Source organism: Leptonychotes weddellii, chromosome 8 (genome assembly GCF_054177405.1).
Source record: "Leptonychotes weddellii isolate Sample4059 chromosome 8, ASM5417740v2, whole genome shotgun sequence".
NCBI classification, from domain to species: domain Eukaryota; kingdom Metazoa; phylum Chordata; class Mammalia; order Carnivora; family Phocidae; genus Leptonychotes; species Leptonychotes weddellii.
The window spans coordinates 19,881,408-19,906,069 of NC_138376.1; the positions used below are offsets into that span (position 1 = coordinate 19,881,408).

Consider the following 24,662-nt stretch of genomic DNA (forward strand, 5'->3'; position numbering starts at 1 on the left):
GGGGAGTTCGAGGAGGAGGAGGGCGAGGATGAGGCTTAAGAACTTCTCAAATAAATCGTGCATCTTTAGTGAACTTCTGTTGTCCTCAATCAAGCATGGTCTATTTGTATACTATGGTGCTCCGTTTTGCCTCTGTCAGAAATTCACACTGTTGATGTAATAATGTGAAACTCCTAAAAAATTACAGTATTGTCTAAGATATCTATACTAATAAAAAAGCATGTGTCCAAAACTGTGTGGTCTCCTTAATTTCATTTCAGGCAATTTTTATTCTTTCACTGAATGCTTCTTAAATATGTTTCTGGGTTTAGTGACTTTAACAAACTAGGATTTCTGCTTTAATGTTTTTAATTAATAGCCTTTTCTGCTCTGTTAGTGAAGACAGATAAAAAGACAGTTTTTCATCTTCACGGGCCCAGAGTATTAAAGTAAATGAATCCAGGAAACATGTGGAAGAAATAGAGATTTAAGGACAAAGCAAACCTTCCTACCTTATTTACTGTAGTTCCAGCAACTCTTGTGAAAATGTGGTATCAAGGGCCCTAGGCAAGGATTTTCTTCTGTTTCTCTTTGAACAATGATAAATTCAAGTAAAAAGACCAGTGAAAGCTTGTACCTCTCAGATAAAAGGGACAGCATAATTCTAGATTCAACATATCCTGAAATCACAGTCATAAATACTCCAAATGCTTCAGCTAAGATTCACTGGCGAAAAGTAAAACAGATTCAGAATTCAATTTTTAAGCCAATGGTAGACATTCACAACTTCAATGTTAAAAAAAATCAGCTTTAATTTTTGTAGCACTTAGAGCTGGAAGACATTTTAATATGTATTATTTTCTTTTGGCCGGGAGCAGTTTGCAGGGAGGAGTAGAAAGCATGGGAAGGCAGGTGAGCTAAGGAGGGACTGCAGTGTGTTTCAAAGGCAGCAACAGGCTCAAGCCCCACAGTAAGGAATCCCCAGGTCCCTGCCGTTCTCAGGGGCCTTTTTCCTGTAAGAAGTCTTCTGCTAACTTATTGAATTCATCTGCAAAACGTAAATGTAGGTTGTGCTTGCCTTCTCGTATCAGATGCAACCTAAAAAAAAAAAAGTTTATGATTAATGGCACTCCATTTAAAACTCACCCTTTCCAACATTTCATGAAAATCTGAAGTGAAAACCTGCCCCATCCTTTTTTTTCATGATGACTATTGGGGAGGAAAGGTAAGGTACATAATACAAACTTTCCCTGATTATAGACGTAAGGGTGAGAGCTTCTTGGGGCGTTTACAACCAACCTGGGGGTTGACTTAACAGCACACACATTGTATTTACAATCTGGAACTGTATCATGTAACACATGGTTTGACTTTAAATCTGATTGAGAGTGGGGGATGTGATTTGGTCATTACTTAGGGGGGAAAAAAAACCCCATTTTAATAAGGTTGATTTTAAGAGAGAAGGTTGGAAAGCCAAGAAAAATACGAAATGTCCAGAATCCACTGGATTGGAACAGGTGAGCTTCCTGAGGTATCCTAGAGTGAAAGCCCAAGTCAGAAATCACAGCCCCCAGCAGCCTGTCATTTAAGATTCAAAATCACCTTGTCACTTTTGGAGGATTGAAGAAATCTGAATATTAGCCAGCAGACAAAGGGCACGTAAGTGTTCCTGGGGGACCTTGGGGGCAGCTGGAGCTAGCCTCAGCAACCCTTTGTGCATGTCTTGTGGCAAACCTCACTACTCCTAAGACTTCTGTCATAAGCTTTTGGTCAAATGTGGCTGGTTTGCAATTTCTTGAATATAGGCAGTCTTCTTTGAGTTCTACATTTTCTTTAGTGGCTGTAAAAGTGCAGAAATAAAGTGTTAAACAAAGCTTCTAGGATATAGGCACAAGTTCAAGCTGTTTTGTCTATAATAACAACTGGACATTAAACGGTCCTATCGGGGCAAAATGCCAGTTACTACACCGCCTAATTCTCTGACCTTTCAACAACTGGGGGTTGAGAGCTCTAAGAACTTGAGGGAGGATTTGTAGGGAAAAGGAGCTGGGGGAATAGAGCTGTCCTTGGACAATGTCGGGCCCCCTGCAACTCAACCACGTGGGGTGTGGGGCAGGGGTACCTAGATACACCTGATAATCTACTTGAAAGAAGGATATATTGTCGGCATCTTTCTGAGGCCCTTGGGAAAGCTAATAATGCCATTAATAATAGCCAGAACACTCCAAATTCAATTTTAATGCTGTTCACAAAAAAAAGGATCAACTGCAGCAACTCCAAAGATAGGATCCCATTTGCCCCACAGAAGGAGCAGGGCTTGCAGGGATGCTCAGGGCCTCCATTTTTAGAAGGCAGAAAATAACCAGCAGCCGAGGATACTGAGAGGTCATAGAAGGACGTGTTTAGGCTAACCTGCATCCCCTAATGTGTGCTAAGCTGAACTCTGAAGCAGAGGGACCCTGACCTGCCAAAGTTGGACGTCCTCTTTGTGGGTAGCCACAATGGTTATCATAGGGCCTACCCCATTTCTACAATTTGCTCAGATTCCCAACAAGGAAGGAGAGACACCAGCTGTGCATCTCTTCTTTTTAGCCTCAGTGTATCTGCACTATTCCTATGGTAATCTCTAGGTCTTAGGGAAATAAACACTAGGTCCCCTTCATTAAAAATATGGGAGGCCTGTTTTCAGGCATCTACATTCAGAACTGCACTGGACTGTGGATGGATGGATGGAATGATGGATGGATGGATGGATGGATGGACGGATGGATGGATGGGGCTATAAAGAAAATTGCTCTCCTCCTTGATACGTTTTGGGGATCATTTCAAGGTCCTTAGTATAATCCTTTAGGATTCACTATACTTGAAACCTATCATGTGTTCCACTTTGGGAACAGTCCTCTGGACAAGCATAAATATACAGCTGTCAGGGCTATGAAGCAATATACTGCTGATATAGATTCTCACCCAAATAACAAAAAGAACTAATCACATGCTCCATGGAGGGTGGTTTTCAAACAATCACATTTTCCAGGAAAATCAGTAGCAAGTCCCCCACCGTCAGACACATAGTGCAACTGGAAATGTAGGGGCTTCTGAGGGGGCAAATACAAATTCCTCTTTCCCGGGGCAGGTTCCTGCCTGCATTTGGCACCTTCAGAAAAAGAGATTTGATTCTAGATCTTTTGAGGAGCTGAAATGTGTCTGATCCCAGAGTGTAAATTCAATGGTCACTTTACCTCTGCTTGGGAAGAGTCCTTCTAGGATGCTCCTTACAGATGAGGTGGCCAAGGACAAACAACACGCCGGCCCCACCATACTACCTCTCCTTCCTCAGTCTAACCTTCAACAGCTTTCAAATTAAGCTGTGAGAACTACAGACAGGAGCAGCCCATAAGTAACGTGCCATAGCATTTTTTTCTTCACTTTGGATGTGATAAAACTCTAGTGGTATATGAGCCCCTAAAGTTGCTAGTCGAGTCTGTGAGCATTTTTGTTTTAGTTGAAAACCAAAGTAGGCTGCTGGTTCTCTGTACCTGGATCTCTTCCACAATGACACCTGGACAGCCATGTGGCTAACAGGGAGGCCTGGTCACTTTCAGGCATTCCTTCCAAGGCCATCCAGACCTCGTTGCCAACAACATCCCCTTTTAATTCTTTATTCTCAGGCACCTGGGTGGCTCAGTCAGTTAAGCGTCTGACTCTTGATTTAGACTTAGCTCATAATCTCAGGGTTTTGAGATGGAGCCCTGCGTCAGGCTCGACGCTGGGCATGGAGCCTGCTTGGAATTTTCTTTCTCCTTTTTCCCTCTGCCCCTTCCCCCCACAGTCACTCTCAAATAATTAATAAATTATATTTATAATTTATATATATATATGTATGTGTATATATATATATATATATTCTTTACTCTCTGCTTCTTTCAGAAAGCCCAGTGGGTGGGCCACAATCCCCTTCAAGCTGGTAAAATGGGGGTGTAGAGCACGGCCTCCAAGCCTGCATCCTCTCCAGCAGGCTCTCCCCCTCAGCCCGAGAGCCAAGCAGATGTTTGGGAAAGGGAAGTAGACTTCTGTGAAGTTCTTTCCCTCAAATGCAATCATATCTCAAGCATTCGAAAGAAACCAAACTGCCTCAGCGGCTGCTTTTCTGATAACACCACAGCTAGGAGCGGACCCCCTCTGGGCTGTCCGGGTCTACCAGACTGATGCTTTTAACTCGTGTGCAGAGAAGCAAGTCCTGCCAAACCTGCGGGACGACAGGGGCCATGTTGGGGCCTTCTGACCGGACTGAGAGCTCTGAGTCACAGCTGAATGTAATTGGAGGTGATACCACAGGGTTAAAGGCATGGGCTGTATGGGGTCAGGATGTGTCCAGTCTAATCAATGTGGGATCCATGCTGGCAAGTTATTTCATCTTCCCAGGTCACACTTTCTCATCTGGAAAAGGGGGACAAGTAACAGCATCTACCCCACAGGATTACTCCAAAGACAAAACGAGATAAGGCACACAAGCCACATCGTACAGGACCTTTGGGCACACAGCGAACAATAAATGTTTTCTATTATTTTCTTATTCTATTTGAGTTGCCCTTTACAATACGCAAAAGTCCTCGCAATGGTTCTAATTATGGACAGCATCGTTAATGAAATGCTCTGACTTGGGAGCACAATTTATTTACGTTTGGCTAACATAATCTACTCCAAGTGGAAGATTCTCAAGAGAGGTTTTACAAAACGTCATGGGTTAGGTTTGTCTAGAAAGGAGGAGACCCCACTCTCTCTAAAATACAAAGGACTCAGCTTTGTAAGGACGAGGCTAATCCTGTTTGGTGTTCGTCCTGTAACCCGACCGTAAGTGGGGTCTTGAGCTGACTGCTTTCCCTTCAACCACAGCAGCAAGCAGCTAGGGATGAGGAACTAGAAGCAGCGGCTGGGAGGAGGAAGGGATGGGGAGAGGTAGAGAAGTCACCTGGGGCAGTTAGGAGAAGGGAGGGCAGATCTTCCCTCCCCCGTCCCAAGGCTAGAGTTGGTCCAGAAATGGAAGTCAAGGCAGCCATCCCTCCTGCACTGTCCACCTCCCCCCAGTAACCTGGCTCCTTCTACCACAGAGCTGAAAACAATCCTTTGTCATCAGCATGAACTTTTGTCACCTAGGTCAGTTCATTTCAGCTCCTCCTGGCCCACACCGGAGGCCCTGGGCCATCTTACCTCTGGTGATTGGACCTGAGGAGCCCAGGAAGCTGCAGAGAGAGGTCCTTCCTCCCTTCCATGAGTCAGACAAAGAACTCACGGCACCTGGCCCACCACCTAGACAGCCTAACCCTCACTACCAATGTGTACCCTCGCTACCACCCGGCTGGAACACGCTCCAGGGAATCTACCAGAGGCCAAGACCTCTGTGGAGAGTGACCTGTACCTATGCCCTCCCCATTGTGATGGCTGGTTTTGTGCATAAACTTGACTGAGCCATGGATGCCCAGCTATTTGGTCAAACATTGTTCTGAGCATTTCTGTGAGGGCACTTTTTGGATGAGATTCACATTTAAATCACTACAATTCCGTGAAGCAGACAGTCCTCCCTGATATAGGTGGGCCACAACCAATCAGTTGAAGGCCTGAATAGAACAAAATGGCTGACCCTCCCTCAGGAGGTAAGAGGCAATTCCTCCTGCCTGACTGCCTTCAAACTGGGACATCAGCATTTTTTTTGCCTTTGGACTCACACGGAAACATTGGCTCTGCCCGGTTCTCAGGCCTTCAGGCACACTGGAACCACACCATCAGCTCTCTTGGGGCTCTAACTTGTTAATGTTCCAGCTTGCCCACCGAAGATCTCGGACTTCTCAGCCTCCATAATTGCATGAGCCAATTCCTCATCCCGTAAAATAAATCAACCTCCGCGTGCGTGCGTGCATGTCTGTTGTGTGTATCCTATTGGTTCTGTTTCTCTGGAGAACCTTAATACCCCCTGACAACAGTCTGAAAGTCGGGTCAGAGAGCAGCTTGCCACTGACCTCCTATCAAGCGACACCCCAGCTGCCTCCTGGGACCCCTGATCACTTGCACCCACCCCAGCATTCCAGCCATGGAAGTGGCAGCTACTGTGTAGCTCTTACTAGATCTACAAAATATTCTGAAATGATACGTATCATCCCCATTTTACACACAAGGAAACAGAAGTACAGAAATACATGCACACTGCTGAAGGGCACACTTAGGGACAGCGCCAGCACTCAAACCTGGGTCTGAGTCCCTGCCCGTGCTCTTAATCCCCGCTGTGAACACTGCTCAGGATCCCAGTGTACCAATCCTGCTCTCCAGCAAGACTCCATTTCCCACCGCTCCCCGTTAGCTCACACTGAACCCCTGGTGCCAAGTCTTTGCACACATGGACTTTACCCCTCATTCTTTCCCACCTGATCTGGCTCTCTGGCCCGGGCCCCAGAGCACACAGTTGGACTCCTCACCACACTTTTTGGGACTGAGTCACCGGTCAATGGCCCCTGTGTGCCTCTCATACTCTCTTTCAAAGTGTAGCAAGCACTTTAAAATGCACGAGACCACATCCTGGGACCGATGTTGACATGCTCAACAGGAAGAAAATTAAATTCATATGCTCACAACTGTTAAAAAGGACCATGCAGTCTCAGAACGATGAGTAACTGGCGAAGGATACATTTGAGTTGCTACCGGAGGGATGAGTCCACTTGGCCAGGCAATGGGAGGTGGTGGAGGGAGGGCCATGGAGAGGGATTCCAGGCATGGTGCTGATCATCTGCAGCTGGGTCTGGAACCCGGGTCCTGATCTCTGCTGGTCCTCCTATTCCTGAGATCTGAGCACCTCCACAGAAACATGGGCTCATGCACACTGAATTGCACGTCCTGCAAATCCATATGTTGAAGTCCTAACCCCCAGCATCTCAGAGTGTGACTTTATTTGGATATAAGATCTTTAAAGAGGTGACTAATGAGATCATATGGGTGGGACCTAATCCAATGTGACTGGTGTCCTTCTAAGAAGACGACTATTTATAAGCCAAGGAAAGAAGCCTAAGAAGAAATCAACCCTGCTGATACCCTGATCTCAGACTTCTAGGCTAGAAGTTCAGTTCTCCAGAACTGAGAGAGGGAATACGTTTCTACTGTTTAAGCCGCCCAGCATGTGATATTTGTTAGTGGTGCTAGCTGACCCGTACACGTGGCTCAACCAGCTGTGAAGTCACATCGTCTTCTGAGCTGGCTCAGCCCCACCGCCTCCCGAGGCTTGTCCACGGCAACCCCAAAGGGTCTCATGGGTGCTGGCCTCTGATCAGCGCAAATCCTCTGAAAGCGAGCTGGGGCTGGCCTTAAGGGGATGCCCAAGGAGCAGCCAGATAGCCAAGGGGTGAGCGGTCAGGGCTTTGCAGTCTAGGAGGGAGGGCTGGATGAGCAGGGAACGCACAGGGGCTGGGGCAGGACAAGGAGAATCGAAGTGGCAAGGGCGCCCCCCTCCCCCCGCTCTAATCAGAGTAGCTCTTATTTTATGTGTTATGTCTCGGGCTTCTGCATCAGAGTTTGTTAGGCTGCCTAAAAACAAGTTTTAAAACCACTGAACTTGAATGATCCTTAAGGCCTCTTCACTTCCAAGAGACTCTACCATTGTTTCTCACAAAGAGAAGAAAGAGAGACAAATTAACACAGGCCTGTTTAGCAGGCCTGAACAACCCCTCCCTTCATTGGGCCTCCTTCTGAGGAGAGAAAGGCATTTGTCTCATATGTAATTATCTGTTTGTTGGTATAATCTCTGAAGGGATAGACTGTATCCTTAAGTTTAATTATAAATGTACCTGGCAAGGTAATGAAATATCAAGTTCACTGGAAACTTGCCACTCTACCTTGCTTTCCTGTTGTCACATGGCCTGCAGCGCTGAATCTCAGTAGGACTTTGGTGCTCAAGGAATCCACCTTCCTTTTCTGGGGTCTGAAGTAACCCACCTGGGTTCTAGGTGGGTTCAGGCCGAACACAAAGGGCTCTTACAGCATAGCAATGCAGGTGTAAAATGCAAGCCAGTTTAAGACAATCATCGCCAGTAATACTTTACCTTCCACTCATTTGTTCCAAAGAACACTGCTCTAAGAAAATAATCTTCCATAAAACAGTCTCCTGAAATAATTAACATCTGAACAGGAAGGGACTATTTTTTTCCCATATTGATGTATTCCGTTGCTAGGAGATGGGTTTGGAACAGAATTCCTAAATTAAACTTCCTTGCAGACTGACTTGTATTGAACCTGGCTCTCTAAGAGAACACACTGCATTTATCATGAGCATCAGTGTGCAAAAACCTGTCATTTCTGAAGCTAGAAGACAATTAACCAGGTCAGCAAGCATATAATCCAGGCATCTTACCATCATATTAAAATAAGAGTATGTTTATGAGAGGCAGCTGTGCTGTGGGGGGAAAAGTGCTATATTAGGAGGGAAAAACATCCAGGATTTGTCATTTACTAGCTCTGCAACCTTGGAAGATTACTTAAGAACTCTCAACCTTGATTTTCTCATCTATACATGGGGACAATATTTTTTTCATAAGTTTGTTATGAAGTGTAGTTAGGTATTGTATGTAAAATGCCTTTTAAAATATAAAATGCTATATGGATATAAAAATTATACAGGCTGATAATAATTATATTTTACTGTAGAATAAGAAGCATGGCCCCCACATTTAAAAATTCTCCTTTTGTTTGTTGAAATTTATCATGGAATAATATGATTAAGTAGTGCAGGGGCCCCTGGGTGGCTCAGTCAGTTAAGCGTCTACCTGTGGCTCAGGTCATGATCCCGGGGTCCTGGGATTGAGACCCACATTGGGCTCCCTGCTAGGGGGAGCCTGCTTCAGCCTGCTTCTCCCTCTCCCTCTGCCCCCACCCCCTGCCCCCACTTATGTGCTCCCTCTGTCCCGCTCTACACTCTCTCTCTAATAAATAAAATCTTAAAAAAGAAAAAAAGTAGTGGATGGCTTACACCATACACAAAGATAAACTCAAAATGCGTTATGAACCTACATGTGAGGCCTGAAACCATAAAACTCCTAGAAGAGAACACAGGCAGTAACTTCTTTAACATTGGACATAGCAACTTTTTTTCTAGATATGTCTCCTGAGGCAAGGGAAACAAAAGCAAAAATAAGCTATCGGGACTTCATCAAAATAAGAAGCTTCTGCACAGCAAAGGAAATAATCAATAAAACTAAAAGACAATCTATTGAATTAGAGAAGATATTTGCAAATGACATATCTGATAAAGGGCTAGTATCCAAAACATGTAAAGGACTTATGAACTCAGCATCCAAAAAAACAAATAATCCAATTAAAAAATAGAAGACATGAATAGATATTTCTCCACAGAAGACATCCAGATGGCCAATAGACACATGAAAAGATGCTCAACATCACTCATCATCAGGGAAATGCAAGTCGGAACTACAAGGAGATATCACTTCAGACCTGTCAGAATGGCTAAAATCAAAAACACAAGACAAGAGTTGGAGAGGACAGAGAAAGGGAAACCCTCTTACACTGTTGGTGGGAATGCAAACTGGTGCAGCCACTCTGGAGAACAGTATGGAGGTTGCTCAAAAAGTTAAAAATGGAACTACCCTATAATTTGGTAATTGCACTACTGAGTATTTACCCCAAAGAATACAAAAACACTAATTCAAAGGGATACACGCACCCCTATGTTTATAGGAGCATTATTTACAATAGCCAAATTATGGTAACAGCCCAAGTGTCCACTGATAGATGAATGGATAAAGAAGAGGTGGTATATATACACACAGGAATATTACTCAGCCATAAAAAAGGATGAAATCCTGCCATTTGTAACAACATGGATAGAGCTAGAGAGTATAATGCTAAGGGAAATAAGTCAGTCAGAGAAAGACAAATACCACACGATTTCACCCATATGTGGAATTTAAGAAACAGACAAGTAAAGGGAAAAAAAAAAAAGACAAACCAAGAAACAGACTCTTAACTCTAGAGAACAAATGGATGGTTAGTAGAGGGGAGATGGGGGGGTGAAATAGGTGATGGGGATTAAGAGGACACTTATCATGATGAGCACTGAGTAACATATTAGACTCAACATAAGAATTGTTGAGTCATTCTATTGTATACCTGAAACTAATATAACGCTGTATGTTAACTATACCGGAATTTAAAAAAACAGTAGTGGAACTGTTTCTGAGTCTGGTTTCCCTGCTGGATTGTGTGAGCTCTCAGGACAGGGACCAGCACTAACCATGCCAGGCAGTGCTGGCCCATGAGGCATCAGAAATCAGCTCATAGAGGGAAAGGAGAAAAGGAGGGAAGCAGAGAGGAAGGGAAGGAGGAAGGGAGGGAGGATTTTCTTAAGTCATTAATAAAGCCAATTTCAAAAGAATTCCTTAGAATTCCAAAGACGGAGTAATGACAGCATCTCTGGAAAAAATATATGGTCTCTGAAGGGGTCAAGGCTCACTTGAATATTTATCCTCTGGTATGTTTGTTAAAAAAAAAAAAAATCAGGTCACTACCCCCTGGGCACACCTCACTTTCTCCTTCAGAGTATGCATCCATTTCAGGGAAAGAAAATGCAAAATTTATTCAACTTTAAATTTTCATCTTGATAAAAGTACCAGGGAAAGCTGGCTCCTGCGTTAGCCAAAGTACTTAAAAGATAAATTTCTATTCCATACAAAAATGCATGGGCTTAAAGAACAGAATTTCTGCTGACATGTATAATCAGCTTCTTCGATGTCCAAGGCTGCTTGGCAGAAACAAGAATGCAAAGAACAAGTAACATGTATCTGCTGTTTAATCGAGTGAGCCACCAACATGGCTTGGTATATGTTGATATTTTGTGATTCTGAATAACAGGCTTCCCATCTGATGTGTACATATTTAAGGCTGAAATAACATGAGAAGTTTACAACATAATTTTAAGTGGAAAAAAAGCAGGATTCAGAGTTGAATACAGAATATAATTATATTTATGTTTAAAAAATACTAGAAAGGAGAAACATATTAAAATTGCTAATAGCTGGGGGCGCCTGAGTGGCTCAGTCGGTTAAGGGTCTGACTTTTGCTCAGGTCCTGATCCCAGGCTCCCTGCTCAGCAGGAGTCTGCTTCTCACTCTGCAACCCCGCCCCCACGGCCGTGTGCTCTCTTTTTCCACTCTCTCTCTCTGCGCTCTCTCTCAAATAAATAATATCTTTAAAAAAATGCTAATAGCAGAAGTACTTAAATGGGTGGCAAGCAGCAGGCAATCTGTTTTCTTCTTTTGATTTTACAAATTTTCTTTCCTGGGTAGATAATACTTTCATAATGATAAACACATCTGAAAATTTCCAAATTACATAAAACTGTTTTAGTTAACACTGATGGCTAGAAATCTAAACTGTCTGCAGTGTTACAGAACTTGGTACCTATTAGCAAATTTGCCGTAAGACGTCCATCTAAGAATTCCTTTCCTTCTGGTTCCCGGTTACCCACAAATCCCAGCTCCTTGTGTTCGGCATTTCCCTGGAACCCCAAACAGAGCAGTACTATCTACTGACACTGGCAAACTGGGAAGGGGGGGGGACACCTTAAAAACTCCCAACCCCAGCGGTGCCTGGGTGGCTCAGTCGGTTAAGCGGCTGCCTTCGGCTCAGGTCAGGATCCACGGGGTCCTGGGATCGAGTCCCGCATCTGCTCTGCGGAGAGCCTGCTTCTCCCTCTGCCTCCCTCTCTCTCTCTGTCTGTAATAAATAAATAAATAAGATCTGAAAAAAAAAAAAATCCCCATTCCAATATTTCCTTTCCTTCCCTAGCTCCTTCCACGCACGCACGTCCTGAGGCCGTGAGGCAGAGCGCCGGGGCAGAGACGGCACTTACCGCGACCCTCTCACGTGTTTGTGTATGAAGTCGGCGTGGAACCGTGGGACCAGCGGATCCTTCTCTCCGTGCACGATTAAGGTGGGGCACTGAATCAGCGGCAGCAAGTGCCCACAGATATTCCCTGCAAGACAAACAGCACCGAGGATCTGCTTCCATGTGACCAGCATGCCGAGGGAGTCAGAGGAGAAGCAGGGGGCTGGGGCCTGTCCTGCCTCCCTCCAGACCTCGGTGCCCCTGTCCCTAAAAGAGGTGGTCTGCATTAGATGGGGTCCGAGGGGTCTCCTAGCTCTCACAATCTGTGGGCCTCCTTTTCTGGTTCTCTGCTTTTTTTTTTCTCCTTCTTGGAAAGTTCTAGTAAACAAGCAGTTTTGCCTGATTATATGCATAATTTATGCGAAACAGGAAAATAAACACACAAAAAAACCCCACAGCTCTTTATATTATGGAGAAGAGTCCCCAGTTTGCAAAACACTGGTAGGTGCTTGGCATCTGAAAAGCTTTTCCCTTGAAATAATGTCTTACGTGGTCCCCGGGGCCCCAGCTACCCTCAGAGCTTCTATACCTCCTGTGAAGTTATAACTTACACATAGCAAATGAGCTTCTCTTCATTCCTCCTGCCTCCATGACATTCCTGACTGCCATACTCTGGAGATGATAAGGGCCTCACCTCCATTGTAACAACCTTCCTGAGGCGGATGAGGAACAACCTGGCTCTGGTCCTGTCCTACTGTTTCCCGCCGGGGAAATCTTGGTGGTTCCTCAGTGAGGAGTTTCAGCCTCCTCCCTGGTCAAAGAGGGGATAGTTCCAGTTCTCTGGGGTGGCCGTAAGGCCAAAAAGAGGTGTCCTATCTACAGTTCTGGGCAGCAGGCAGGTACTCCATAAAGTGAGCTCCTTCCTCCTCTGCCTCCTCCCGGCCTCTGCAGGGGTCACTGGGGCCCTGAGAAAGCTGGGAGCCAGCCCACTGGGGTGCTGCCCAGGGACCTGGCCTATCCCTCCTCCTCAGTGGCCGGGGTTGGGGGCACTGCCTGCTAAATGAGAAGGGGACGGGTTGGCCAGAGAAATACTTCTCTAGGTCTCAGAAGCTGCCATCTCCTGTCCCTGGGATGACACACAAGTGTTAACTGCATAATCAGAGGACGAAGTGAGCAGTGTCCCGAGCACTGTGGGTCAGACACTGTTCGCGTGGGTTCATGCCCGTGACACATTGCCTTACCTGCTGTAGCTCACTTGGTCTGACAATCATTGGTAGATACTGTACTTTTCCAAAAAGAGTCCTAATAACCTTTTATCAAGCGCTTACTCTGTACTTGGTCCTGCACCACAGCTGAACATGCAGAACCCTGTTTAGTCCTCAAAACACCTTAACGGGGTAGTCATCAGCTGCTTCGGCTCGCAGGTGGGGAACAGCAGCTTAGGGAAGCTGAGTAGTCTGTCCATCACTCTGACAGCAACCAAGTGGCAAGGCCAGACTTCACACCCAGGCCCGTCTGACTCCAAATCTGTGCAGCTAACCCCTATGCTAAACCGAGCATCTACCAACATGCACAGCGTACAATTATGAAAAAAAGGTGTCCTGTGAAGTTAATGAGTGTGGAGGGGAGATAAGTAGTTTATTAACAGTCTTGCTGTAAGATCACTGCTATAGTTCCTCTATATTTTGACATTTTCCCCCTCCCTTTCTTTTTTTTAAAAACTGTATTTGATTTTTTTTAATTTTAGGTTTACAGCAAAATTGAGTGGAGGGTTCAGGGATTTCCTCTGTACCCCAGCCCCCCACATGCACAGCCTCCCCCACTATCAATATCTCCCACCCAAGTAGGACATTTTTACAACTGATGAACCTACACGGACACATATGTCCTCATCACCCAGAGTCCAGAAATTACATCAGGGTTTAGTCCTGGTTGTTGCACGTTCTGTGGGTTTGGGCAAGTGTATAATGACATGGAGCCACCATTATGGGATTACAGAGTATTTTCACGGCCCTAAAAATCCTGTTTTGGACCTTCTAACAGGTGAGTGTTGGGATCTTGTTATTTGGCTCATCTTTTAATCAGGTTTTCTTCTTATTGTTCAGGTTTAAGAGTCTGTTGCAAATCCGGATAACAGTGCTTTATCAGATATGCCTTTTGCAAATATTTTCTCCCAGTCTGTGGCTTGTCTTTCCATACTCTTGACAGGGTCTTTCGCAGAATGGAAGCTCTGGATTTTAACAGATACAGGATGTATGTTTGAGCTGCAGATTTAATTCTGCTTCTGCCTCTGAATCTTCCTACCCCGCTCTCTAGTCAGGAAAGCACAAAAATTTACATTTCAAGAATGTGCCTTCTTTAATGGAGAACTGTCTTAGACATCTTTATGGCATTTTTGTTTTAAGAGCTGAGGGAGACACATTTTCAAAGATCTATTTCTTTGGGTGGGTACTGCACTGGAACAGGATATATTTGCTGTTTTGAACTTGAACCAGAAAAGTAATAGTTCCAAATGTCCTTTTCATTGTGAAAGTTTTGATAGGTGACTCACTCTGGAAATGATTACCTAATAGATCAAACTGCTCCTTCAGCTGCAGCCATTTTGTCACGAATGTGCTCCCAGATTTGATCTCAGCTACCCTCTATTCTTTTAGCAGTTAAAATAGAAGAGTGAGAGATTAGCAATGTAAATAGCTATTGAAAAACAGACTTCAATTCAGAATTTCTCTTAAAGATGTCAGTTCTTCCTGTTAGTGGAACTCTTGTTAATTTTTCCGATAAAGACGGAATTAGAGTCACATAACTAAGTTCTGAAGGTGGGAAATAAACTGAACGCTCTTCCTCAGGCTAATTCTGCTGGAGCTGAAGGTCATGACACAAAGGCCCTTCTTTTTTATCCTGGTAAGAGAGGATGTAGCAGGGTCACGCATCTAACTGTGAAAAAGAAAAAAATATGGTACGCGCGACAGCTTGTTTTCTGATTACCCACTCCAGAATCAGAAAAAACAAACACTATTTGAGGCTTCTGGAGAATTATTTTGTCATCGTACACACAAAGGATTAGGAGGAAAAAAGAATAGTCTGCTATTAAAGACTTCACACTGTGAACCCTGATACACAGAGTAGCTGTATACACATAGTATCGCTTAAGGCGGATTTATTATACAAGAGCATGTATGGTATACAATCACTAGCTTCCTCTGTTCACGCATTAGTGTGAAAGGACAGTGGGTGAGTGCATTCATCACCAGGGAATTCTGGAACACCAGGGGAAGAATGCAAGCAGCCTTTCTAATCAGCAAAGGAACAGCTAAACAGTTCACATAACCTACCATCTGGAAGACGTTTAAATTGTTTTATGCCATCCACCCACTTCTCGCAGGTTTTGGCAAAGTAGTCATAGCCATATAAGGTTTCAAGAGGTTTTCTTGTTTTCTCACTCCATTTAGAAACATCTCGGATACCTGAAAAATAGAAGTATTGACAAGAACAGGTTTAGTCTAGGGGCACCCGGGTGGCTCAGTCGGTTAAGCATCTGCCTTCGGCTCAGGTCATGATCCTCAAGCCCTGTGTTGGGCTCTCTGCTGGGCAGGAAGCCTGCTTCTCCCTCTCCCCCTGACCCTCCCCCAGCTCGTGCTCTCTCTCTCAAATAAATAAATCTTTAAAAAAAATAAAACACATGAACAAATTCAATTACTTAGCCCACTCCTTTCCGTATTTCTTTAAACACACTGATAATTCTAATGCTTCTGAGCATATTACATCTTGCTTAATAACAGCTTTTAACACAGTGCTTCTGCTACACAATACACCTCAAAGAAAACACGACTAATGACACGAACTCATATCGAACAATAACCCCTCCACGGCACTCCCGACAGTGCCAGGGCCCTGGCAGGCACCCTGTATGTACTCAGTGAATGCAGTTACAGAGTGGAGGGAAAACTGCTGCTTACAAGTACAACTGCCTTCCAAGGCGGGCGGATGCTGTGACAGACAGCGCCGGATCCTTTCCGACCTGCACAGGTAAGCCCAGAGGTGCACTTGGAGGCTGGGAGAGCTGACCTGCTCGGCACAGGAGTGAAAAGACTTCACAGAGAGGTGCAGAGAAGTCTGGAAATTAAGAGGGTGTGGAGGAGATCTGGGAAGAAGAAAAAGGAAAGTTGGAAGAGGGGAAAGGAGAGAGGAGCCAGCAAGAGGTCATAAAGATGGCCAATAAAAAAAAAATCTCCTACAGATATTTCTACTTTGGGCTCTATTGCAGACCACACCCTCTGCAAGGTACCCTTGCAGTGGAAAGACTAGTTTTTTTTTTTTTTTCTTAAGTAGGCTCCATGCCCAGCGTGGAGCGCAATGCAGGGCTTGAACTCATGACCCTGAGATCAAGACCTGAGCTGAAATCAAGAGTCAGACACTCAACCAAGTGAGCCACCCAGGCGTCCCTATGACTGAATTGTACATAAAACATATTCTTTGTTGCATTGTTGGAGTTGCAGCAATTAATGGAAACTAGGATATGAAGGTGTGTGTGTGAGAAAGAGAACCTAAAAAGAGAGCAAAGAGTGGTAAGACTACTCAAAAGGCAGGGTGGCTTTTGGGGGAAATGTAACTGGTAGTTGGGGGTGGGTGAGTAGAGCTGAACCCAAGATTCCTAGATTAAGTGGAGATGAAAATGGCTCCAAACTGGTATGATCCTGTGCTTCCCCAGAGTAGCAAATGTAAATCCTCTCTGAAAGAAAGCATCATCAATTTGTATGCACGGTCTTGTGTGTGTGTGTGTGTGTGTGTGTTTTCAGATTAAGGGTAAGCAAATATTCGCTCCTAATCACAGGTCACAACACAATCAGAATCTTTATAAAGCTAATGAAAAAGCTAAAACACTGGAAGAGAAAGCTTAAGAAATGATGCAGACCACCACACAGAGAGACAAGAAGATGAACAAGAGACACGGAAGATGGGAAGGCAAGGCCCACAAAGTCCAATCAGTGCCCTGATGGATGAGAGGAGGGGGAGAGGAGAAGAATGGAGGAGAATGGACGAGAAGCAATATGGGAAGGAGGACACGGGCAAGAATGGTTTTCAGAACTGATCAAAGATAAGGGTCCACAGATAAAAACTGAAGGTAACCCAAACTGGATAAATAAAAAGGAATTCGCATCTGGACACACAACAGTAAAATAGCAATACATCAAAGAGAGAGAAGAAACCTGAAAAACAGCCAGAGCTGAGACACATTCACTCCAGAAGGGGGAAAGCTACATGGGCAAAACTTCTCAACAGTGGTCGAGAAAGGCAGAAGACCGTGGAATGGCCGAGTAAATAATCTGCCATTTACATTTCTGCACTTAGCCAAACAATCTTTCAAGAATGAGCGTGGAATAAAGACAGTATGAGATAAAAACGGAGCTCACTATTAACAGAGCTGCCCTTAAAGAACTTCTAAAAAAATAACTTGAGGAGAAAGAGAAGTGAGCTTGGGAGGAATATCTGAGATGAAAGAAGGGGAGTAAAGAAACTGACGAATGTGTCCGTAAGTGTGAAAACACAAAACTTGCCAAGCTAATGAGAAAACAGAACACTGGAACATTTTTTTACATTACAATTAGTTCTGTCTAGAAAGGAAGCGAAAGGACAAGCCACAAGCTGTGCAGAACAACTAACCCAATTACTAACCAGCAAGGGGGTAATAATCAGACTGTCAAATAACAAACACCCTGCAAATCAGTAACATCGTAACAACACTGGAAGTGTTCTAGTCTCGGGTGTTTGTTCTGTTGATAGACTTCACACGGTATGCCTGTTAAACCTATCATTTTAAAACTTTTATGTAATCTTTGATACATATAAATCAACAAAAAGACATGAATAGGGACAATACAGGAGAAGAAACCCCAGTGGCGCATAAATATGTAAAAAGATTCTCAATCTGATTAGAAAGAGGAAGATGCAAATTAAGTCCGCCAGTAAGATACCATTTCACATCCATATGACTGGCTGGGACTAGGAAGTCTGATGATTCCAAGTTTTTGCTTTGGATGTAAATTAAGGAATCTATTACGCTGGTGGTGGAAATGCAAATTTATGTAGTTGGAAAACAGCTGGTCACTGGTAACACGGCGTATTTGCATACCACAATATTCAGCAAATCTCACGTTTGGGCCTATACCCCAGACTGACACCACTGCTCATAGGCCCCAGGAGACATGTACATGAATGTTCGCAGCAACAGTGAAAACAGACCTACAGTCCATTGATAAAAGAGAGGGAAAATAGAATACTTTTGCCCAATGGAATACGATACAGCATTATCATGAATGAATCTTAGAAATTCAATGTTCATTGAAAACAGTGAGTCATAGAAGATGATCTATGGTATGAAGGCACTTTGTATGACTCAAAAACAAATAAAACTAAATTACATATTGTTTAGGAATATAAACAGATGTGACAGAAGTGTTTTCAAAAAGGCATAGGGATGATCGTAGGACTCAGGCTAGAGGTAGAGGTGCACTGGGGAGGAAGCACAAGGAAAGAGTGAAGGTATAGACAGGGATCAATCTTCTGTTCCTCGGTGAACTCGTGGGTGTCCGTAATTTACACTGTCACATGTGTTGCATTATATGTATCAGATATTATACATTCAATTATAAAATAAATTTAAATACAATATTATGTTACAAAATAAAATTTAAATATATATTATATACCTTATATAATATATAGTATAAATATATATTATTCATGTTTAATTCACATATTTAAAGATACACAAATATATTTAATATAAGTGTTTAATTTACATATATATTATAATGTATTTTATTATTATATTGTTAATAGTATTATTAATATGTAACATAAATGTAACATTTTATAAAATTTTATATATTTTTATAAAATTTTAAATAATTTTTAAAAAATTATAAAAATTTGTAAGATTTTTAATAAAATTATATATATTTTTATAAAATAAAAAAATTCCCCTGTGACAGGAAGGCCAAGATCTTTTAATCCAAGTTGGCTAATGTTCAATGTGAAGACATTTTTCTTGCTAACATGTGAATTCCTCTTTGGGATAGTGAGAGATTTCTCAAAGTGAATTAACTCAGTCAAAGCAAGCATTTAGAGTGAGAGGTATCTATTAGTATGTAAACTCTGGGGCATGGCTTTAGACTCTCTGGGAAATATTATCTAAATCTCAAGGGGCAGAAAAATCCAGTGGTAGCTGGGGCAAGCCAGATGTTCACACCAAGCTCTGCGGTTAAGCACACAGCCTCAGAAGTCATACTGGCTGGGTCGCACCTACTAGCTCTGTGACCCTGAGCAAGTTCCTTAACCTCTCTGTGCTAGTTTCCTCATCTGAAAAATGAGAATTATAATACCACTCTGAGATAAAGAGTAAATAAGTTAGACATGAAATGTGCTAACAAGAGTACCCAGCATATAACAAACACTGAAAAATATTCTATGTATTTATATACTTACTTCTGTTAACCTTTTTCAAGAGGAAGCCAGTTTTACCCCAAAGCATAATTTCCACCAAAAAATAAGTAGCAATTATGTTTCACAGTTAAGTTCCTAAATTAACTATTTGAATCAAATTATTTGCTGATGCGAAATAGATATAATTTGTATCCCCCCCAAAAACGGATACATTTATTTTTTGAGCATATAATTTGTGCTAAGCACCAGAAGAAAACTCATTGGCTCACCATTAATTAGTGAATTAATCGAGTAAACATTATTTGAAGGCTGCTGAGCGTTAGTCACAGCACGTACAAACTTGAATGAGATTTGGTCTTTGCCCTCAAGGGCCTTATTGTTTAGAGTTGTAAATGACCTCTGTAGAAGAGTGGGATAGATGTCGTGGGAGAGGCTGGGGAGGACAGAGGAGGGTCAGTGAGCTTAGAGGGGCAATGGCAGGAAGTGGCAGTGGTGGTGGGCTTCCTGGAGGAGGCACTGCTGGGTCTAAGTCTGCAAGAACAGAAGCCAGCAAGCAACTACGGGAGCCATTCCATCTATTGCTAGAACTTCAGGAGTTTCCAGGTGGCCGAAGAAAGAATGGGCATGTGCGGGTAGAGGAAACAAAGTGGCTGCAGATGGACCTAGAAAGAAGGGGGGGGGGGTTCCCAGCTCACTCAAACTTTGTGAGCAAAGCAGAGGAGTCTGAACTCTACTTATCTGGAAAGCTATGCGAGACTTTGGAGGGTTTTCAAGTAAGATATAATGAGATTTACATCTTAGCAAACTACCATCCAAGCAGTTTGGAAAGTAGACTGAAAGGCGGTAAAGACAGGGCAGGTTGGAAAATGCTGGTCGATCTAAGTGAAGACAGATGGGGAGGCCTGGACCCGGGGCCTGGCAGGAGGAACGGAAAAGGTGAGATGGATTCCAGACAGAGCCCAGCAGAACACAGGAAGAATGCGGAGGGCTGGGGCGCCTGGGTGGCTCAGTTGGTTAAGCGACTGCCTTCGGCTCAGGTCATGATCCTGGAGTCCCGGGATCGAGTCCCGCATCGGGCTCCCTGCTCAGCGGGGGGTCTGCTTCTCTCTTTGACCCTCTTCCCTCTCGTGCTCTCTGTCTCTCATTCTCTCTCAAATAAATAAATAAAATCTTAAAAAAAAAAAAAAAGAATGTGGAGGGCTGGATCACTATCCTGCAGACGTGAAACGTTGGGCTTTACTGGCCGACCTTCCCAGCTGTGCCATCACAGGTTTCTTCGCTTGTCTGAGCCCCGAGTTGAGTCATAAACAGCTATGTTAATATTAGCTCATGGCAGGCATTCAATAAATCATAATTAAAATATTCTTTGTGGAAAAAAGAGTATATTCCATCGAGTGTCACTTAGCAACGTGAGAAATATGGCAGGAAGACCAGGTGTGGAGAAAAGATTCTGAGCTCGACTTTAGACCCGCTGAATGTAAGGTGCCTGTGGGGCAACCAGGTAAGAAAAATGGACACGAAGTTGAATATCTGGAATTTGGGAGTTTGAGGACGCCAAGCGACGAGGGAAGCTCCTTGGGTCTAAGAATGAGAAGAGGAGCAGAGAGCTAAGGATGGTGCCCGGCAGAGCAGAGCAGGGAAGGTGTCAAAGACAGAGACTAAGCAGAGATAAGGGGAAAGCTCTGGACGTGGTGGCAAGACCTCCACGGCAGAGAAAGCTTCGAGAAGAGGGGTGTGTATTTTCAAATGCTGCAGCATGACCAAGGAGCCGAAGGGCGATAAAGCATCTGCGGGGCTTGGCAGCACGGAGGCCCTGGTTCCACGAGGCCGGTGGGTCGCCCAAGTCGCGAGAGGGGGCCGTGACGGAGTGGGCCTGGGAAGGGCAGCCGAAAATGCGAAAGAGGAGTGTGAGGTGAGGAGGGAGCTTCTCGGGGTTTGTGTGCGTCGCAAAGAAGGGAAGTCAGAGTCACTGAACGTGGGGAGTTCACACAGTCATGACTGAGGGGAAGGTGTGACAGGGTGACAGCGCCCAGGACAATCGGGCGGGTGAAAGGGTGTGCGGAGCGCTCCAGCGCCAGAGGCACAAGCATCCGCCAGGACATGGGCTCCGGAACAGTGGCTGAAGAAGACGCATGTGGTGAGGAGACCCGGCTGGAGGGCAGGCCGCGCAGGCGAGCTCGTGAGCAGGTGCCGAGGCAGAGAGGCGCAAAGGAGAAAGCCTGTTCCAGGACAAGCAGCTGTTCAGCGTGGGAGGTCGGGGGGAGGGGGGGCGGGTAAGGCGCAGGGAGGCCCGGGTAGAGGGGGAGGCGCAGGGGGTAGGGTGCAGGGAGGCTGGGAGGGGGAGAAGGCGCAGGGAGGGTGGGGGGGAGGGGAAGGCGCAGGGAGGCGGGGGGGGGGGGGGAGGAAGGCGCATGGAGGCGCGGGGGTTGGCTCACGGAGGCCGAGGGGGAAGGCGCAGCTGGCTTCAGGGCAGGCCGGGCCCAGGTGCTTGGAGGTCACTGAAGTCACTGAAGGATTGTAAGTCACAGAATCCGGTGACCAGGTTTTTGCCTTAGTGAGGAAACTCTTTCGTGCAAGACCAAGTGCCCTCAGAGGCCAAGGGTCCGAAGCAGGAAAAATGGTGGGCGGGAAGAGAGAAGGGGTTATCTTTAGAGGTCGGCCTGGAGGCCTCCCAGGTGGCCCCGGCCCCACTCACTGAGACAGAGATTACGGGCTGGGCTGTGGGAAGAGTTACGAGGTAATGAGTTCAATGCAGACACACTAGTTTTGACAGACTTACAGGCTATCCAGAGGAAGGTGCTCAGCTGGTAGACAGAAATCTGGCTCTGGGGCTCAGGAGGAGCCTGGCTGAATAGTAGTTTAGAGAACCTCACCCCCTAGTCATAGCAGAAGCTGTGAGACGTCTGCTCAAGTGAGTACCCAGTATCTCTTGGGCGTGGGTGCTGGCTAAGCTGGCGTGAGCCCCGCCCCACCACCACCATGGATCATAGCTGAACTCCAGATGGAACAAGGAGCAACTACCTGCCAAGGTATAAGAGCAGGAGGCTGAACAGTCAAACCTTGAATAATGACACAGAAAGGGGATGAGTTTCTTATTTCCCTTGTCTTCCTTGGAGTCCCAACTTTGAAACACGGAGTCGGGGGTGGATCACACGTGGTTGGGGGATGCAGAAAGTGGAAACACATGTGGTTGGGGGATGCGGAAAGTGGAAACTTCAGGAGAAGACCCCTAGAGTTAGCCAGAGGACCTGGACCAGGCTGCCCTGCTTGAGGAAGACTGTTTCTCTCTCTCTCTTTCTCCCTACCGTAGTCCATGTTGTGAAGGTGCACAGCCATGGGCCTGCACTACTAGTCCAGCAGCAGACAGTCCCTAAAACCCCAAGAGAAGGCTAGCTTTCTGACCGAAGGTACCAGAAAAAGGGGCCCCTAGTGTCTGAAGATTGTGGGTGAAATCCCTATTAATTCTTCCATCTCTTTTCTCTGGCTGCTTTGCCCTAAAGATGGCTCCAGTTGCACGAAGCACAACAGCGGGGGGTTGCTGAAACCTGTCTTTCTGAGAGAAAGCTGTTTCTGGTCATAGGAGCTTTGAAGGGGGTCCCTAATTCTGCATATGAACTAATGAAATGATTCAAGTCCTGGGATCACCCCTGAGCTCTCCATGCATGGGGAAGATCCAAAAAAGCACACAGCATAAGCGTCAAGAACTGAACTACCATATAAACCACCACCTACATCCCAGCATAGCCTGAGTGGGGTTTGTGTGGGGCAGACATGAAGAAGCATAGCACAGGCTTCGAGAATGGACCCGATGCTGGAACTACAGCCCACAGAAGGCTAAACAGAATTTACAGTATGAACCTAACCAGGCCGATGGCATGCCAAGAAAAAAAAAAATCAACAATCAGAGTTTTAACAGGATACCGAGTCTCACAACATAGCACAATAAAAAAATCCCAAATTAACCAACATATAAAACCAACAAATAAATAAATGAAAAAACTCTACAATCCCCAAACAGGCAGATCTGACCAATTCTCAAGGGAAAAGACAACCAGCAAATGCTGACCCTAAGATGACCCAGACACTGGAATTATCAGAGAGGGCAGTCATTGTCACAGGCATTTCCATTCCATTTACAGTATTTTCTTTCCTGTGAACCTGGTACGGATACAATAAGGACAAGCAGGAGTACCGATTAGGATGGGTGACTGCCTCAGACTCATCATTTAAGAGGTTCATTGTCCTTTCCCAAACAGTGCAAAGAACTAAGATTCTACAACAGAACACTGCCATTTAGTGGCTTACTTAAATCAGGTGAATTGCAGAACTAACTAAATAAAACTAGACTTGTCATATTCTAGTGCCTGGGTCTGCAAATGTTTTCTGTCAAGAGCCAGAGAGTATTTTTGGCTTTGCGAGCCAAGAGGCAAATCAAAGGTATTAGGTAGGTAGATTTACGGTGAGAGACTTCTGACCCACTTGACCCCAACTGCCTGGACCAGACCATCTGGGATCCAGGAGAGACATACTTGAGATCAAAAGCCACCAGACTGAAGAAGAGGGTCCTGGTGGGTCAGGCCGGCAGGTGGTGGTGGGGGGGTACCCCAGGGCAGTTTTGCTTTTTGCCACACCCCGAGATCCCGATGTGTCCTCCTCTCCTCCCGAGAGCCAAGCAGTTTCAATTTGGTCAGCTTGCTGGAGGCTAAGCGAGTCCTCAGTTGCTGCCTGCAATCCCATAGCTGGGTGCCTGGGAAGAGCCAGCAGTCACCAGTTTGTAAGCTGCTACCAGCACATGCCCTGGGCAGCAACTCTGGGCACAGAGGAGGAAACGGGGATGGAGGGGGCGCCCCACTTGATCTCTAGGGCTGCCGCTGCTGGCCTTCTCCATCTGTGCCCGGCCTTACAAAAACAGATGGGCTGGATTTGGCCCACAGGCTCTAAGTTTGCTGGTCCCCGTTCTTCTGCCTCTAAAACCTTCAAAGATAAGCTTCAAGGACAACCTTATGAAATGTGAACAGCACAGAATTTCTTTATCAAAATATAAGGTTTCAATACAATATTCCTTTTTACGCTCCCATAATTTTGAATACAATATTCCTTTGAATATTCAAACAATATTCCTTTTTACGCTCCCATAATTTAAAAAGAGGTTATGAAAAACACTTTCCATCAAGCCCTCCCTCCTTGAAGTTCACTATCAGTAGTCGGAAATGTGAACGCGGATTTTCTAGGACCTTTTCCTGAGTCACGAAGGTGTCGCTCCTGCAAACAGGAAGCGTTAAAACACAGGCTGGTTAAACTGTAGGACTTTTCTGAGAACTCATGGCTTTTCCTACCTCAGAGCTGAGAACTGGACGCAGAC

The 24,662-nt window shown here is 45.0% G+C and overlaps 1 protein-coding gene across 1 annotated transcript in view; it reads right to left on the minus strand.

The window, feature by feature from the left end:
• Nucleotides 1-766: 766 nt before the first annotated feature.
• Nucleotides 767-24,662, minus strand: part of BPHL (biphenyl hydrolase like) — a 35,974-nt gene continuing 12,078 nt past the window's right edge. Inside the window, exons 5-7 of the mRNA XM_006735689.3 lie at nt 15,190-15,321; nt 11,882-12,005; nt 767-1,077 (exon numbers count right to left, since the gene is read on the minus strand). Of these exons, the coding sequence (XP_006735752.2) occupies nt 978-1,077; nt 11,882-12,005; nt 15,190-15,321 (356 nt within the window). The 3' untranslated portion in view covers nt 767-977. The remainder of the gene's footprint in view (nt 1,078-11,881; nt 12,006-15,189; nt 15,322-24,662) is intronic.